At 36.5% G+C, this 18,859-nt stretch overlaps 1 protein-coding gene across 1 annotated transcript; it reads left to right on the forward strand.

Annotated features, from left to right (window-relative positions):
• Positions 1 to 7,471: 7,471 nt before the first annotated feature.
• On the forward strand, positions 7,472 to 9,503 carry LOC126704864 (2-oxoglutarate-dependent dioxygenase 19-like). Its single transcript, XM_050403857.1, has 2 exons — positions 7,472 to 7,843; positions 8,978 to 9,503. The coding sequence occupies exons 1-2, from the start codon at positions 7,472 to 7,474 to the stop codon at positions 9,221 to 9,223; spliced, it is 618 nt and encodes a 205-aa protein (XP_050259814.1). The 3' UTR covers positions 9,224 to 9,503.
• The last annotated feature ends 9,356 nt before the right edge of the window (positions 9,504 to 18,859 follow it).

Genomic DNA, 18,859 nt, shown 5'->3' on the forward strand with positions numbered 1-18,859 from the left:
ATGTCCTAACATTTCTAAAGTTCTTGGCAAGATAGGCAATCTCTGTAGCAGAGAGCTCATCATCAAATCCACTTACATCAACATCATCAATTGACTTAAGAGCCATTGATTTGGATTTGGATTTGCTAGCCTTAGGTAGGTCCAACTCATAGGACTGAAGAGATCCTACAAGTTCATCAACAGGGATGGAGTTTACATCCTTGCTTTCAGTGATGACAATCACTTTGGGTCTAGAATTCTCAGTCAAAGATTTAAGAATCTTCCTAAAAAATTTAGGTTGATCATAGATTTTACCCAAATTATAAGCAGAATTAACAGTATCATTAAGCTTAGCACATAATTCATCAAAACTTTCATCATCAGACATCCTAATGCTTTCAAATCTAGTTGTTAACTACTGCAACTTATTGATTTTAACTACTTTTGTGCCTTCATACATAGTTTGGAGGATATTTCAAGCAGTATGAACAATCTCAACATTAGAGATTCTCTTAAATTCCTCCATAGAAACAGCATTAAAAATAGTAGTCATGACTTTGCTATTAAAAGCTACTGCTTCTTTCTGAGAAGTTTGCCACTCACTAATAGGAGTAGTGGGCTTCTCCCATTCGTATTCAACGGAGTTCCAAACTCTCTCATCAATAGATTTTCGGAATGCTCTCATTCTTACTTTTCAATAAGCATAGTTATTCCCATCAAAGTGAGGTGGGATCATAAGAGAGTGACCGTGTTCCATGACAACAGGGGTCAATGATCAACTCTTAGATCAAAGGGTCTAGAAAAGTAGAGCTAACCTGCTCTGATACCACTTTGTTTTTAGACCCCTTGAAACATAACCAAATTAACCTAGTTAATTAGCCAAGTGATTACTTAGTCAAATTATCCAAATCTAGGTTAACACAAATATATCATATCTTTGTAAAGTGCGGAAAATAAAGAACACAATGATATGATAACCCAGGAAAACCAAACCGGTAAAAAACCTAGGAAGGATTTAACTTAGCTATCTTCAAGGTAAAACGAATCCACTATGAAAGAATTGAAGTTTACACAATAGCGATTTAGACCACTAATATCCTATTGCTACCTCGAGTAGGAAACTTACTACCACGACCATGTGACAACTCCGAGTCCACGGACTACTTTTTTCTTGGATTCCCAACAATCACAAGCACTCCCGCTTGTATAACTTTAAGCTCTTGAATCTGCAACTGAATTGAACACCAAGCTCTTGACATCAATCTTAAGATTGGAAACCCTAAGTGTATGTGAAAGCAAAAACACCTCCAAATCTCATAGAAGATTCACACACACAGCATAAAGAGCAACCTCAAAATGTGGCTAGGGTTTTCCCCTTTATACTTAAGCCAAAACATAAAACCCTACACGTCAAATGGACTTGAGCTGAGTTGGAAATTCTGCAGAAAAAATAATCTGCATGACTTTTGATCGATCAAGTCTAATTCTCAATCAATCGAGCCAGGTAGATTTGCACAGTAAATCCTGTAGTAACTTGATTCCAACTTTACATAAAAACACATATTTTGAGCAAGTCTAAACAAGACTAAAAACGTTTTGATCATGGTTTGTCAACATTACAAAATGAAGTTCTAATACATTAGTTCCTAATTCCTCAGAACCTAACAAAAGAAGAAAAAGAAAAGAAAAGTAACAGCTAAAATTCCATATCCAATTTTCTCAGTATTTCCAAACTAGTCTCCTTTTAAAAAGTACTCCATAACTTAAATTGAATTAAGACCCTTTTTACAATTCACCAATCAGTCACACCCAAAACACATAAAAACTCCAAAAATCATTCAAAACCCATGAAACTCTAAGACACAGAGACCCACAACTGAACCGTGAAATAGTTGCTGATTTTCAAAGATACCCACAACTTGTTTACCAAAATTAGGGAATACCCAGATGGTAAAATGAAGAGAGATCATTAAAAGTACATCGATTTAACACAACTAGGAAAGATGTGAACTTTGACACTCCCCAAAGTTGAAGTGTCAGACTTTGAGTTTAGTTTCTTCTTCTATAAAAAAATAAAAAATAAATAAAAGCTTTGTTTCTTTCACACAGTGTCTAGTAAATGCGTTGGCCTTACAAGCTGAACAAAAGAGTGAGATCGTGCTCTTTTCTGATCACGTGTGTGCCTTCAAGACGAACCACCACTAGTACTTTCAGCATAACCTTCAAAACAAGACCCAACATAAGTTAACTCTTCAACAAATGGCTTGGAGACAATAAAGTCATTAAATTAAACTGAAGGTGAAAGAAAAGTAACAATTTAAAATATTATGATAGTTCAATTATCACAAAAATTCTTTTCCATCATTCCTTTTTCCATTTAATTTTTCATTAACAAATGTCAAAAATGTTCATCTTTTTGAAATTAATTTCAAAGAGACGAACGTTTTCTTAAACTCTCAATCTGCAATCACACCCACAAAGCTATAAGAAAAGCTACTAGAGTTTTCATAAACTCTCAATCTTTATATGAATCTGGTTGGTTATCTAAGGCCTTAAGAAATAAAAGAACTATTAAAGGAAAAAGGACTTGAAAATTAAAAAGAAGACTCATGGGCTTGGTGCAGCCAATTAATTCTCATTTTAGTAAATCTTGAATTTGCCAAATTATGCATCTTACTAAGACTCATCAATGAAAAATAAAAAGCTTCTGAATGGTGCCAATTAGATCCCACATCAAAACTAGACTCCAATTCTAGAATCTCCTTGTTTGATCTTTGACCTCTATGCTAGTTTCATCACTCTTAAGAGGTTGGAATTAAAAATTTAAGAGAGCAAATCAAAGAAATGGTGATCAATGCTGCCTAAAGCATGGAGTTTATTTTACTCAAAATATCATACCATAAGTAATTGGGTTATGGTTTTTATTATTATTATTATTGTTTAGACTTGAATAATGTAACAATGGTTTTGGGTATTTTTCTCTATGAGGGTTTATCACCAACTTGATTCCAGGAATTGTTGATATTCATTTTGTTGAAATCCAAGAAGACTAACAGTATTTCTACTGGCACAACTTGTACACACACACTTTAGATCAAGGAATACGTAAGCCCCTTTTGAGGGCCTTGTTAAACCCCAGATAACAATCCTAGCTTCAAACAACATTGCTTGATAGCATGATTTTTTCTTTATTGGATTTCAATTATGATAATTACTTTGTTGAAATTCAATTGGTAACACCGGAATTTTATTTTGTTATTCTTTTGGCTAATTCATACCTTTTTTGCATGAAATAGTTTTTTTTTTTTTTTTTTTTTTTTCAATAAATTATTCTTACCAATAAAAAAAAAATGATATATCATCCAAATATAAGAGGAAGAAAATGTAAGCATTAAAAACACAAAATGAACAATTTTATGGGCTAGAGGACATAGTACTAATGAGAAGGTTAACCATGTCCAAGAAAGTAGAAATCGTTGCGAATAAACCAGAGAAAGACTACAAGTGCCTCAAAAACAAATTAATATTTTTTTGATAAGTAAAAGTAATAATTATAATGAATATGTACGTTATACATAGTCAATTTGTAAAATTTCAGGGTGACAACCATAGTCTAAAAACCAGACTTGATCAGCTGATTCCACTAGTTTAGCCATACCTATACCAGACCAATGATTACTCCAAAACCAAAAAAATTCAAAAACTAGTCAAAATCAGTAAATAGGAGGTTCAATCTCCAAAACTGTGTACTAGAACTAGTTTTGGCCGGTTTTGATTTTTTTTTCTCTCTATTTTTTTATAACTTAGCATAAAATTTTTGACCATTCCTTTTTTTTTTTTTTTTTTTTTTTTTTAAGAATGCTTACAGCATTACTTATTTCATTGGGAATAAATGGACCACATAACATATTCAACATTGAACTAAAGAATATTAGACTCACACAAAAGCTAGCCCGTCATTTAGTGCCTGGAATTCCTAATGATGTGTGGTGTTTATAGAAGAAGTATAGCATCCCCTTTCATTTTACAATGTGGGACTTACATTAAGTTTCTATTACAAACAGCATGTCCTACATTGAAACAATAAAAGATACTGAGAATGTTTCCAAAGATAAATGAGCCCTCTTCTCTTTTACCTTTCATTCTTAAGGTGTAAAAGTCCCACACTGGTAATTTACATAATAATGACTAAAATGTCTTTATAAATCCCTCGCCTCAGATCAAAATGGAAAAGAATCTCTAAAAATATTTGGACTCACAAAATAATAAATTGAGAAACATATATCTAATTAAATTTTTATTATTATTTATGAGATGATACAACCATTGATCAAACTCTAATCCGACCACGAAACCAAAAATCACTCTATCTGGTTCTCTATTCAGAATGGTTTTAAAACAATGTGACAACCAAAACTCACACCCAATTCTTTGTAACTGCCTCAGTTATGCATCAAAACTTTAAGCTAAGACTACCAACTAAACAATTTAGAAATAAACAGAGAGCATAAGATTTTCCTTAACAAAGCCTTTTTCCCATGTATTTGATCAGTTTAAAGAAATGCATTTAGTCATTCCATCTAGAATGCACCAACGCAAAACATGGAACACAAGTATGATAAAGATATGGACACAGTATAGGCAATTCTTCAAAAACTAGGAGAGGATATTGTGGGGAAGCGAGAATTAACTATTTTAGGTCTACTTTATGTTAATTTTAGGATTAGAAACAAACAAATATCAAAATATTTGACAATATTTCAGAAACAAAATCAAAAGCAATAATAAATATAAGACAGTCCAACTAGTGTAATTGAACTTCCTTCAACCACAAAATAACTATAGAGATAAAAACAATATGAATATCCAACCTTTACACACTTTGTAGCGGCAACCCAATTATGTTTCCCAAATCGCTAACCTGCAAAATACAATAGAAAAAAACACTCTCAATGCTCAAAGGTCTGAAATTATGTTTCCCAATTACAAATTCAAGGGTTGGAGGCAAAGAAGCCAAGGGAAATAAACAGACCAAACTATTCAACATTAAGAGTGTACCTGATTGGTGCCAGATTGTAACTTTGTAAGTTTGTCTTAATTCCTTAGGCCGGGAATAAAGACAACAGTGCACTCTTCCACACCCAACACGTCAAAATGAGTGACTAAAACATACGCCTGTGGGCTATGGCGATAAATACCACCCACTAGGTCATCATTGACTCTTCTCAAATTTTCTACAGGACTACACCCTCTTTCAGATCCTCTCAAATCTCAATTCTATCCCTCCCAATTTCCACAAATTTCCAATCCCACCCCTTAGATTCAATTCCCATTTTAATTTCAATTTCTAGGGTTTCGCTAATCCCACTAGTGAGTGAATGCAAAAAAAAAAAAAGAAAAAAAAAAAGCAAAGGACCTTCCTCTTCCATCACTGTTCGAAGAAACTCATAAGATCCATTCAACTATCATAGATTCTTTACCCCCTCTTCTCTAAATAATTTATACGGTAATTTTATTTTATTTTTACTCTTCCTTTTCCTTTTCCTTAATGATTTCTTCATGCACTTATTCTTGATAAACTTCTTTTATATTATAACTAATGAAATGTTAATTAAAAAATAAATTAAATAAAAACATTATTGTTTTATTACCAGAATTGATAATAAAAAATTAAAAATAGACTGCTAAATCCTTTACATATTAATTTAGTCTTTTTCAAAAAAAAATTGTAAAGAAATTATGAGGATAATTACATAATAGACTTAGTATTTTTTTTTAATATTATTTTTAGATTAAATTTGAATTTTTAGGCACAAAGATGCAGTCCATGATGTAGATTTAAAGTTATAAAAATTACACAATTTATTGAGATGACAAATTGTGAGTGATGAACAATCACTTTCACATAGATTCATCATTAATAAAACTTTTATTTTTCACCACTTACAATTTATCACTTCAACAAGTTGTAAAAAGAGTTTTTGAACAAGAAGTGTTATTATAGTTATGTATGTGGGTCGGTTCTTAATTTTGTCTCCAAAAAATCAAAACCTAATTTGGCCACTAGCTAAGCTCCCTTATCATATAGCTTTTGTAATCTAGCTGTATCTTTTTGATGGGGGCTTTTTTTTCCCTTCCTTTTTTGCTTTTTTTTTTTTTTTTTTTTTTTTTTTTAAATTTTAATATAATTAAATTAAACTTGGTATTCAAGTTTTGATGGGGGCTTTTTTTTCCCTTCCTTTTTTGCTTTTTTTTTTTTTTTTTTTTTAATTTTAATATAATTAAATTAAACTTGGTATTCAAGTGAGTAGCATTTTATTTTTCAAATTATACCATCTCATATCAAATGTGTGTAAATGCGCTGATTATAAATCTTACCTCCTAAAGTTATATCCTAACCTTGTTATTGGTTAGCCTCCCCTAATCTTGTATCTTTCTACAAGGAGATTGTGAGAACAATTGGACATGGTAAAATTCATATTTGCATCTTGATCATTAGGATTGAAGAGTGTGTTGACATATTGGTGTTAGTGAAATTTGAGAACAATTGGATGCTCAGATTGATAGAACATAGCCATTCAGGTACACAACACATGTCCATCACGTGCCATCCTTAGATTTGAAATCTAACCATTGTATTCGAAGAGTGTAATGAAAGGTTAATTCTAGTAAATAATGGTCTAAATCAAATGGTTGACATGCTTGTTGCCTACCTGGATGGTGCCACCATTAAATCCCTTTCCCCAACTCTCCTTTTTTTTTTTCCTTACACTCCCATCATTCATATCAGTGGCAAACAATTGTCATGGCTGCTGCATTTTGGTGTTTTAAGCGAACCGCTCCATAACCGATCAAATCGTCTCGATCCACATTTCCTCCAATCAAACTATCCGGTTCTAGTTGAATTTACTTTTTGTGACATTTCTAGTTTTTTAAAGCAACCGGATTGGATTAATGTCTGGTTCCCAATTGAACCGTCAAATCGGCCGGCCTAGTTCGATTTTTAAAACCATGGTCAAACATGAAAATGTTTTCTTTTAATTGTAAAACCCTTTGTAAAATGTTTTTACCTTAAAAAGCTGGGTAAATCATTTCACAAAAACACACAACAGATCTTCCAACCCATCTAGTGTCTACTTCACCAAAGTTGGAGGTCAGGTCAAATTGGTAACCAAGTTGCTGATTTTGGTGGTTTGTGCTTGAAAATTTTTACATGTCACAAAACATTTAAAAGCATTTTATAGAAAAACAAATGGAGTGTTATGCTTCACCAATCATAACTTGTTACATATACTTTTTTTCTTTTGTTAAATCACTAAAGTTTAAAATGAAAAAAAAAAAAAAAAAAATCTAACACATAGAAAAGTTGTAATTGGTGGAGTATAAAATACAAAATGTCAAACCAAAAATTCCTAATGGTCTAAAACCAATTTTGAAATATGCATAAATTGCTTATGTTGAGTTGATTGCATTTCCATATCCAATTATCAAAATGGCTAACAAGTTTATTTACTGGCCTTGTTGCAATTGCTGCAGTGAGCTTTCATTAGAGTATTGCGAAAGAACACGAGGACTAGCAAGGGAATTACTTAAAGCAATATCAGAGAGTTTAGGGTTGGAACCCTTCTACATTGAGAAGGTCATGAATTTAGATAAAGGTTTACAAATTTTATATGCAAACTTTTACCCACCCTGTCCACAACCAGAACTTGCAATGGGCTTGCCACCACATTCGGACCATGGCCTCTTGTCTCTTGTCACACACAATGGAATTGGTGGCTTCCAACTACAACACAATGGGATGTGGGTCAATGTCAATGCCATTCACAACTCCTTTCTAGTCAACATTGCTGATCAACTTGAGGTGCAACCTTTTTTCTTAATTACGCATTCTTAATTCCTATCTCACTCTTTCAATATACAATTTTATCTGTTTTATGATTTCTTTTTCCTATGAATTTTTTTGTTCTATTTCTAATTCTCCTTTTAAGTCAATTGGTTCTTGTATGATTTTGGAGTCAATGGCATTTGGGCTCATGTTTCAAATTTTCCAATTTACAATAAGCTAAGACAAATGTCTATGTGCCCTTTTAGGTTAGGTTTAGTGTTATGTTACAATGTTATTGCATTGTGTTGAGATTACATATGTTATTTAGCACTAGAAAGAATTATTAGGTAGAAGCATGAGGTATTTTGGTGGTTTTGGTTTTTTGGTGGTGGGGGGGGGGGGGGGGGGGTTATTTAGTCATTTTGGAGAATCTAGGAATATTTTGGTCATTTTAGATTATCTAAGGTATTTTTATCATTTAGGAGATTCAATGAATGTTTTGGTCATTTTGAACGTTCAAGGAAATTTTGGTCTTTATTTAGGTTTTCAGGGCATTTTACATAATTTGGGGTTTTAGGGGGTTATTGTTCTAATTTTTAACATTCTAGGCGTTTTTTTGGTCATTTTGTTGAGTCATGATATTATTTGTTATTTTGGGGATTTTGAGAATATTTTGGACATTTGAGGATTTGGATGGTTTTTTGATTAATTTAGAGGTACCATGGGTGTTTTAGTTATGTTGAAGTTTCCAATGGTATTTTGGGCATTTCAAGGATATTTTGGTTCAAGGGGTATTCTGGTAAATTAAAAAGAATTGTGGAGGTATTCTAATCATTTGAAAGGTTTTAAGGGAATTTTAGTTGTTTTTGAGTTTCCATGGGGTATTTTGCTCATTTTGGGCATTTAAAGAGTATTTTGGTCATTTTGGAGATTCTATAGGAATGTTGCTATTTTTTAGAGGTTTAAAGGGCATTTTTGTTATTTTGGAGGCTTTGGGTATGTACATTGGGAAGTGGATGAAGGTGGAAAACATTACTTTTATTTTTTTGACAAAAAATATTTTGTGTCCATCATAATTGCAATTTCTTAGTCAACAAAAGATATTTTTAGTTTCTAGGTGAAATTCTTGGTTTCTTATAATTATCGCAATGTCAATTTGTTTTGTTTTAGATTTTAAGTAATGGGAAATACAAGAGTATTCTACATCGAGCAGTAGTAAACAAAAAAGTCACAAGGATATCACTTGTCATGACCAATGGACCACCACTCAATAAGATTGTCAACCCAGCACCAGAGTTAGTAAACAATGGAATTGATCAACCTGCATACCATGGGATAACGTATAAAGAATACTTGCAATGTCGACAAAGCAACAGTCTTGATGGGAAAGGCAACTTGGGTCGCATACGCATCTAAATTGTGTGAAGTAAGAGCTTTTTTCCTGAGGACACTATAAATGGCTATAGCGCATGTGTACTTAATTGGACAAAGTGTCCATCAAATGCTCCACTCCATTTGATGAGATACGATACAAAGATGTATGCAATTAATTTTAAACATGTATCCATATCATATTAGATCTAACTAGTACATTCGAGCACTAAACCCAAGACAAACCCTAGCTATTTAACTTCTTGTATAAGGTTTTATCATCTATTATTAGTGAGTGTCTTTGTGCATAGCAAACTTATTACTGATAATGTTCTTGAGGCTTATGGTTTTTCTGCTTCTCTTGCATTTAGTCATTTACAAGCTTCCTTAGTGTGAAAAGGGTATCATCACTAAGTTATGTCAAGAAATCTACAATATATTCGGGCAATTCTATCAACAAATCCTGCAATTTCGCACCCAAATTCTACTTCTACTCAAGTAACTCAACAGTCATTATCAGCCTAGAGGCTCTGACTTAACACTAACATCATTCTATGCTAGGGTTTTCTTCTTTTTAGTGGGTGGAATTTGAGTAGTAGTTTCACTTTCTATTGATAAGGCAATGATTTCTCATCAGTTCTAATTGTAAACTTCTTCTTAATAGCTGTGGGCACAAGCGCCCCCAATCGCGGATGCGGCAGATGTGGTTTCCTCATAAGAAGTACACGTCAGCCTAGGGTGGACCGAGTGAAGGGTGAAAATGGAGTCACTACCTAGATTAGGTCTAGGAATCATATGTATAGCGCCCTTATATAAAGGACTAATCTTACCAGAGCATGTGTCTGGAGTTTAGGTATGGGGATAAGAAGGTGTTAGGCACCCAACCCCACTTGATCCATAGGTCGGCCTCAACTCATTGTGTTCCAAATCCTAATCCCATCAAAGGGACTTCTAATAAGTTATTCTAAACTCACACACACACACACACACTAACATGCATCTAACATCCAAACATGGCATATCATGACAAGTGCATAAGAAGCCTACCATTTATATGACATGGCATTCACATTCATTTACCTAAGGGCAGAAAGTATATCACAAGGCAGTAGCATTAAATTATCATCAAGCACAAACCAAATATCATAGCGTCATGGCATCAATCAAGCATGTTCATTGTATTCAAGCACAGCATCATGGTATTAATCAAATCTGTAAGGTTGAATTTATTCAACCATCTAATTGGCTTTATTCCGTGCCAAATTTGCTTGTAATTCAGCATTTAGTAACCCTGTATTTAGGTGGGATTGTTGTAAGGGTAGTGAGTGAGATAGTGTGAAGATTGCTCAAGAGTGTGCAAGAAAACAGAGAGTCGCGGCTGGGACTCGCGACTGGACTCGCGGCTTCAACCCGCCAGAATCTGCACACGTGCCAAGCATGCTGGAAGATGAACAGTCATGCTAGCTGGAGCACTACAGGACAAAACAGGACAACTGGCCATACGGTTAACTCGCGACTTAGTCAAGCCGCGAGGTCAAGCCGCGAGCCACCCCTGTTTTGGAAAAACCTGACGTTTCGCATTCCACTCCTCTTCAGTATAAATACCCTTTTAACCCACGATTGAAAGAGAGCTTCCAGAGAGAATTTTGAGAGAGAAACCCTAAAGAAAAACCAGATTGTTTTACCCACAATCTCTACCTTAGAGTCTCATCAAAATCCCTCACTCTCTTCCTCTCCATTGTCAAATCCTTGAGAGGCCTTTATACCAAACCTGGTTCTCACTATTATCACCTCTGTGAGACAGACGTTTGGAGTTCTGGGAAGCAGTTAGGAAGGAGCCAATATTCATTGGTTGATGCTACGGTGTAGTAGCGGAATCCGGAAAGCTAGAAAAGAAAAAGGTTCGGCGCAACCTCGTTGGAGCAAGAAGCTTGGAGGGCTTAGGTGCATTGGGTAGATTAGGCTTGGAGGGTCTATTGCTGTCCTTGTATCCCAACTGTATTTTCTAGTGGATTGATTACCGCTTGGAGGGCGGCGGAGAGGTTTTTCGCCGAGGTCTTCGGTTTCCTCTTCGATAACATATCTGGTGTTATCGCTGTGTTTGCATCTTCCTTCCTCTCTATCTCTGCCTTTACATTATCTGCTGTTGTTTATTTTGTTGTGGCTTAGATAGTTGTTTAATCAATACCATGTTATAGCATATGTTAAGTTTCCGCACACTATTGTTTAACATATTGCGTGTGTTGATTAAATTGGTTTTTGGGGGTCTAAACGTTCAAAAGTGTTTTTGTACACGTTTTTGAACTTTCAATTGGTATCAGAGCGGGTACACAGCTGTTTGGTGTCATTACCATTTGTGTGATCCTAGACCCCTGTGTTGTGGTTGCTGTTCTTGTTTATACCATGTTGAATTGTAGCTCAAGTGTTTGTGAAAATGTCTCTATGCACATGACTGAAAGGTGTCTTACTGATGACCTTGTAGAGTTATTAAAAACTAAGAAACATGCTAGAGTTTTTGTTCACATGCTGAAATTTCTTGAGAATCAGAATCTTGTCTTACACAGTAGCATATCTGAATCAAAATCATTGATTAAGAAATATAAAAGAAAGAATAGAATGTTGTGTGAAATGATTGAGAATCTGAAAATGAAAAATCAATCTAAAAGTAGCATGAAACCTGATGATGAGTTTGTGTTTGAAGGTCAAGAGTGTCTATCACATGTGAACCTATTTGTGCATACCTCTTTAAAAGTGTTTAATGCTTGTCTGTGGTATCTTGATAGTGGGTGTTCTCGCCATATGACAGGGGATAAGTCACTGTTTAAGTCACTCAAAGAAAAGGTAGGTGACTATGTGACCTTTGGGGATGGAAGCCATGCTCAAGTCCTAGGCAAAGGAACCATTGAGATACCCGGTTTGCCTCTGTTGAAAGATGTGCTGTTCATAAAGGGGCTGAAGGCAAATTTGCTGAGCATCACTCAAATTTGTGATGACAACTTTCTGGTACAATTCTCCAAGAAAGGATGTTTGATCATCAATAAAGAGGGGATTCAGGTTTTGGAAGGAAATCGGACTACGGATAATTGTTATGGAATAGTTCCCACGGCACCAATATCATGTAGAAGTGCTCGGGTCGATATGTTGGAGCTGTGGCATCACAGATTTGGGCATGCCAACTTCAAACAAGTTGCCAAAGTCTCCAAACTTGAAGCAGTTGAGGGACTTCCTAAGTTTGGAAAAGTAGAGAAGACCATTTGTGGTGCATGTCAAATGGGGAAGCAAACTAAGGCAAGCCATCACAAGGTAAATGTGATAGCCACCTCTCGTTGCTTGGAGCTACTTCATGTTGATCTGATGGGGCCCACCAGAACTGAAAGCCTAGGGGGAAAAAGATATATCATGGTCATTGTGGACGACTACTCAAGATACACTTGGGTTGAATTCCTTAGAGAAAAATCAGAAGCTTGTGAGAGGCTAGAGATTCTGTGCAAGAAACTACAAAATGAAAAGGGGATTCTAATAGCCAAGATTAGAAGTGATCATGGGAGAGAATTTGAGAATGCAAGATTCGAGTCCTTCTGTGAGAAGAGTGGGATTAAAAGAGAGTTTTCAGCTCCCAAAACTCCACAACAAAATGGAGTGGTAGAGAGAAAAAATCGTGTGATTCAGGAGATGGCAAGAGTCATGTTGCTGAATAAGCAAATACCTCAAAACTTTTGGGGAGAAGCTGTCAACACCTCGTGTCACATTGGCAATAGGATTTTCTTTCGAGCTGGTACAAAGAAGACTGCATATGAGATATGGAATGAGAAGAAGCCTAAAGTGAAGTATTTCCGGGTATTTGGAAGTAAATGTTATATCTTAAATGATCGAGAGAATCTTGGGAAGTTTGATGCAAGAAGTGATGAGGGTACTTTTCTTGGCTACTCTACTACAAGTCGAGCATATAGAGTGTTCAACAAGAGAACAAAGACTGTGATGGAATCCATAAATGTCAAGATTGATGATGCCTTACCTAAGGTGGAAATGATTGATGATGTAGAAGGGCCGAGCACCGAAGAGCCTGATGTTGAGGTAGAAGCTTTGGATATAGAAGGTGAAGAACCTATACCAGAAGTAGAATCGACTCCCATCAACCCAAGAAGGGAAACGAGATCGATGTCTAGAACTTCAAGTCCTCTTACTCCACCAGAAGTTCATCCTCCTATCTCTCGTAGTGATGAAGTTTCCACTTCAAAAAGGCCTTCCTCAAGAATTCTCAAGAATCATCCGGAAAGTAATATCATAGGATCACTTGATGACGGTCTTCGCCTCAGGAAAGGAAATATTCTGCTAGCCAATCATGTAACATATCACTGTTATCTTGCACAGTTTGAACCAAAGAGGGTTGAAGAGGCTCTTCTAGATGAGAATTGGGTTGAATCAATGCATGACGAGCTGAATCAGTTTGTGAGAAATGACGTGTGGGAACTTGCTCCACGGCCTGAGAACGTTCATGTTATAGGCACAAAGTGGATTTTTAAAAACAAAACTGATGAAGATGGGGAGATAATTCGAAACAAGTCTCGATTGGTGGCTCAAGGCTACACACAAGTAGAAGGGGTGGATTTTGATGAATCATTTGCTCCGGTGGCAAGACTCGAATCCATTCGAATCCTCATGTCCATTGCGTGCACCTTGAAGTTCAAACTTTATCAAATGGATGTTAAGTGTGCGTTTCTGAATGGATATCTAAATGAAGAGGTTTTTGTTGAGCAACCAAAAGGATTTGAGGATCCTCATTTTCCAGATCATGTATTAAGATTAAAGAAAGCACTATATGGTTTAAAACAAGCGCCTAGAGCCTGGTACGACCGTCTTACACATTATCTTCTAGATAGAGGTTTCAAGAGAGGGTATGCTGATCGAACTCTATTTGTCAAAAATGATGAAGATTATCTCCTTGTGGCACAAGTCTATGTTGATGACATAGTGTTTGGAGCAACTATCGAAGATCGTGCTACTGAATTTTCTGAGGAGATGAAGAAGGAGTTTGAAATGAGCATGGTGGGGGAGCTCACATTCTTTTTGGGTCTTCAAGTCAAACAACAGAAGGAGGGTATATTTGTATCTCAAGAGAAGTATGCCAGAAATATTGTCAAGAAGTTTGGCCTAGACTCCAAAAAACATGCCTCCACTCCCATGAGCTCTGCCACTAAACTGAATGTGGATTCATCAGGAGTTGAAGTAAGTCCCACGTTGTATAGGAGCATCATTGGAAGTTTGCTCTACCTTACAGCAAGTAGACCGGACATTGCTTTCAGTGTGGGCGTTTGTGCCAGGTACCAAGCTAATCCGAAGGAATCTCATCTGACTGCTGCTAAGCGAATCATTCGATATGTGAGTGGTACTGCAAACTATGGTCTGTGGTATTCAAAAGACTCAAATGCGTGTCTTGCTGGGTATTCGGATGCTGACTGGGCTGGAAGTGTAGACGATCGGAAAAGCACTTCAGGTGGCTGTTTTTATCTTGGTAACAATCTTGTTTCGTGGATGAGCAAGAAGCAGAATTCAGTGTCTCTATCTACTGCAGAAGCAGAGTACATCGCTGCTGGAAGTTGCTGCACTCAGCTTCTTTGGATGAAGAAATTACTTCATGACTATGGAATTCCTCAAGAAACGATGTGTGTCTTCTGTGACAACACCAGTGCCATCAATCTTTCCAAAAATCCTGTTCAGCATTCAAAATCCAAACACATAGAGATACGTTACCATTTCATTCGGGATTTGGTAGAGGAAAGAGTTGTGTGTCTTGAGTTCATACACACTGACAATCAAAAGGCGGATATCTTCACCAAGCCTCTCGATGGTCCACGGTTTGAATCCCTCCGTAAGACCATTGGTGTCGGTACAATTCCTTGACTCTCTTGTGTGTTGAGTGCTTCACTGTTTATATATCTGTCTGTGTTGGAGCACACATTTTTTTTTGCAACTTGTTTCTTGCTTGCTTGTTCTTTTGTGTTTGCTGCTGGTTTTGTTTGTGTCTGATTCATTCTTTTTGTTTCTTGAGTCAAAAATCCAAAAAAAAACACATAAAGAATTTGAAAATCAAAACACTTGATTGACTTTGTTGAGTTTTTTGTCTTAAAACTCGTTTTGCCTTGTACCTTTGTGCTAATGGCTTTGTGCATTGTCGAGCATTGCTTGTTTTCATGCACTCATATCACTTTGGGAAAAATCTTGAAATCTATGTGATTGTTGTAAATAGATCTTCAAACTTGTCATGAATGATTAGTGAATGGTTATGTTGATCTTGAAACTTGCATAGACTTGTGTCTATATCTCTTCCCATTTTTTATTTTTTTGCTAAAAAGAGCTCCCTAAATGTAAATCTCCAAATGAAAAGAGATATTGAGCTGCAAAAGCCTGTCGCACATTCTAGTATTTGACTAGGAAAAAGGGTAAGCGACTTTATATTTAAAGTGAAATTTCTTTCAAAAAAGGCCAAAGGCCTATTCTTCTAAGAAAAATGTTATATATCCCTCTCACAATGAGAGATGATTGCCTCAAAAGATCAAATGTTATGGCTGAAAGTGGAGTCAAATGAAAGGCTCCAAGTTATGTTATCAAGTTGTGTGGGAAGTCATATATTCATATTTCTATAATTGAGATTGGTCACATGATCTAGTGCTAATTGTGTATGCCTTGGTTGAATTGATCATTGAAGCTTCACATTAGACAAAGGACTATTTCATTGTTGATATCCACACACAACACACAAGTTTATGTTTGATAAATGCCATATTCATTTGTGTGATTGTACTTGATAAAATGTGTTTTCACATACTCAATCTTTGTTAATTCAAGCACAAAAAGATTTTTGAGTGTTTTAGGTGTTTTTGGAAAGTATTTTGCTGAAAAATCTGAAAATTTCAAAAATACAGTTTTGCCCTGTTTTGGCGGCTCAGTCGCGGGTGTGTCAAGTCGCGAGTTTCAGTCGCATCTTCGCTGGTCAGTTTTGGCGACTTGTTCGCGAGTGGAAGGTCCAGTCGCGAGATTCACTCAGAGATTTTCGCGGCTCAGCTCGCGACTCACTCGCGGGTAGACCTTCCAGTCGCGAAAAACACTTAGAAAAATTTTTCAAAATTTTCATCTTGAGTGCTTTGGCGGCTTGAGCTGGCGACTGTGTGGCGACTTGAACCAGTCGCGAAAATCGCGTGTTTTGGTCATACAGGGGCAGTTTTTAAAATTTTCTGTTTTCCCTCGATCTTTTTGTGACTATTCATTGTCTTTTTCTTCTGCACTTTCCCTTTCTCACCGTGCCTTCATTGTCGATCTCCATTGTTTGCTTCTTCTCCGCTAAAAATCGTCGACTCACAGGTATGGTTCCTTGTCTTGCATTCTAATTGTCCTGTTGTTATGGTTTTCCCTCTGGATTATTCACGTCTGAATGTGGGTTTTGTGTTGGGCTTTGATGTCATCGTTGTCCTTTCTTAGCTTATGATAACCTGTGCTTCTGGTTTTGAGCTCATTTATTTTGTTGGCTGTGTTCTTCATCATATGCTTAGCTAGGGTTAGCTAATTTTTGTCTGATCTGTTGTTGCTATCATATTTCACTTTGATCTTGTGTGGTATCTTGTTAATGTGGTGTTGATTTTGGTCCCTTTATAGCTGTTTTTGTGGGCATATTTGATCTCTCTACTGTGTAGTTCTAAGTTGGGCCTTTGGTGTCCCTCATTGTTTTTTTTTTTCTGACCATACTCATCCAGCTGTTAGGGTTTCTTCATTGTTCCTACATTTTCACTAACCCACTGCTGATATAGTCTGTTGGATTGTGTTTTTGTCATTTCCCTTGTTTCTAATACAGACTGGTCATGTCTCCATTCAAAAAGGCTGCTGTGAAAGGAGATTCTTCCAAAGGGAAGGAACCCGTAATTGATGTTGATGAAGACACACCTCTCCCGAAAGTGACTCGCTCTTCATCACAGCGATTCGATCCCAATAAGTTCCGATCCTATTCAGCATATCAGTCATATGAGAACTTCTTTCTTCATGCCACACCACTACTAGAGAGAGCAGTGGATCTGCCTTCACTTCATAACACTGACATCCCGATATACTTTGCTCACAAGGATTGGAATTACCTTCTCTCGGATCCGGATATCGTGTATGACGAGTTGGTTAAAGAATTTTATGCTAATGCAATTGTGGAGGGAGATGAACTTAAGTGCTGGGTTCGGCAAAAGAGCTTTTCTGTCTCTCCTACATACCTGGCAGAAATTCTTCACATTAACAGACCAATTTTTCGTCATTCACCGGTCTATGACGATCTATGTCCTGATGAGGAGCTTCTAAAACAAGGTCTTGGTCAAGACTTGGAATTCTCGCCAAATGGAAAATCCATCAGTGTTTCCTCCCTTTCTCCGAAACTGCGAGTGCTTACAATTGTGATGTTTCACAATTTGTACCCTTTGTCCAGTACTGGGTATATGAATCTCGGACGAGCTTTGTTTCTTCATGATCTGGTTTCTGATGAAGAAATTGACATTTGTGCTCACATCTTTCATGTTCTGCGCAAAACAGTTCTTCGCATTGAGTCTCGGATCTGCATTCCTTTCTGCAGTCTCATTTCACGAATCTTGAAGCTCAAGGGGATCTATCCATCGACTGATGAGTCTCCTATCCCCAAACCGAGTCCGATCAACATGCGTACATACAATGCAAGTGTTGGACATAGTCGGAAGAGAGCCAAACCAGAAACTTCTGCATCTCACAGTGATTCTCAGTTCAGCAATCTCTCCCTCGATGAGAAACTTGATCGCATTGTTTCCTCTGTCCACGAGGTAAATACAAAGATGTCTGGACTCACTGCTTCTCTACACCATCAAAGCAACCGATGGGACATGAAGTTTACTTCTCTTCAGACTCAGTTGGATCAGATTCAGAGAAAACTAGAAGAGGATGACTAGCCTATTCCATGACAAAAAGGGGGAGTGATAGGCATAATCAGAGGGGGAGGATATTACCCTAAGGGGGAGTGTCACTATCTAAGGGGGAGTGTCTTTATTTTTTTGTTTCCTTCTTCTCTTTAAGTTGATATATTATGTTTTGTAAAACTGTTATTCAGGTATTTGTTGGTTTGTACCCATATGCTTTTGTAAGCTTTGAGGGTTTATGTTTTATGCATAGTTTGTAGGCCTTGTGGTATGTACCATGCTTAAGTGCAGCCTTTATGCTATGTGAAATCAGTATTTTAAATCTAAATGTTCAGCATTGTGGTTTATGTACTGTCACTCTTGTGCCCTTGTAGGATTGTTCCTAGATGCATATGCCTTGTGTGCTATGCATTGGTTGAGTGTTGTACATACGAGTGTCTTGCCTTGTGCATGTTAACTTGTATGTCCTTGTGTTCATTCCAAGTGTGAATGAGCACTGTGATCACTACCTTGTGGTGTTCACTTGGTTGATCAAGCCATGGTTTGTTCATTAACTCCATCTTATGCTTGATCTCTTTTTGCCTGTTTCATATGCATTAATAATTTTCTGCTTACAATGATCATGGTGTATTGTTGTGTTTCAGGAGTTTATGTTCATATGATTCAAGTGCTTCACAGCTTCTAGAATTAGGTGTGAGTGAGTTTTGATCAACTGTTCCCAACTCACATGTTAAGTCTAGAGTCTGTTTTAGGGTTTTGTCACGGA

This window comes from Quercus robur, chromosome 11 (assembly GCF_932294415.1).
Source record: "Quercus robur chromosome 11, dhQueRobu3.1, whole genome shotgun sequence".
NCBI lineage: Eukaryota > Viridiplantae > Streptophyta > Magnoliopsida > Fagales > Fagaceae > Quercus > Quercus robur.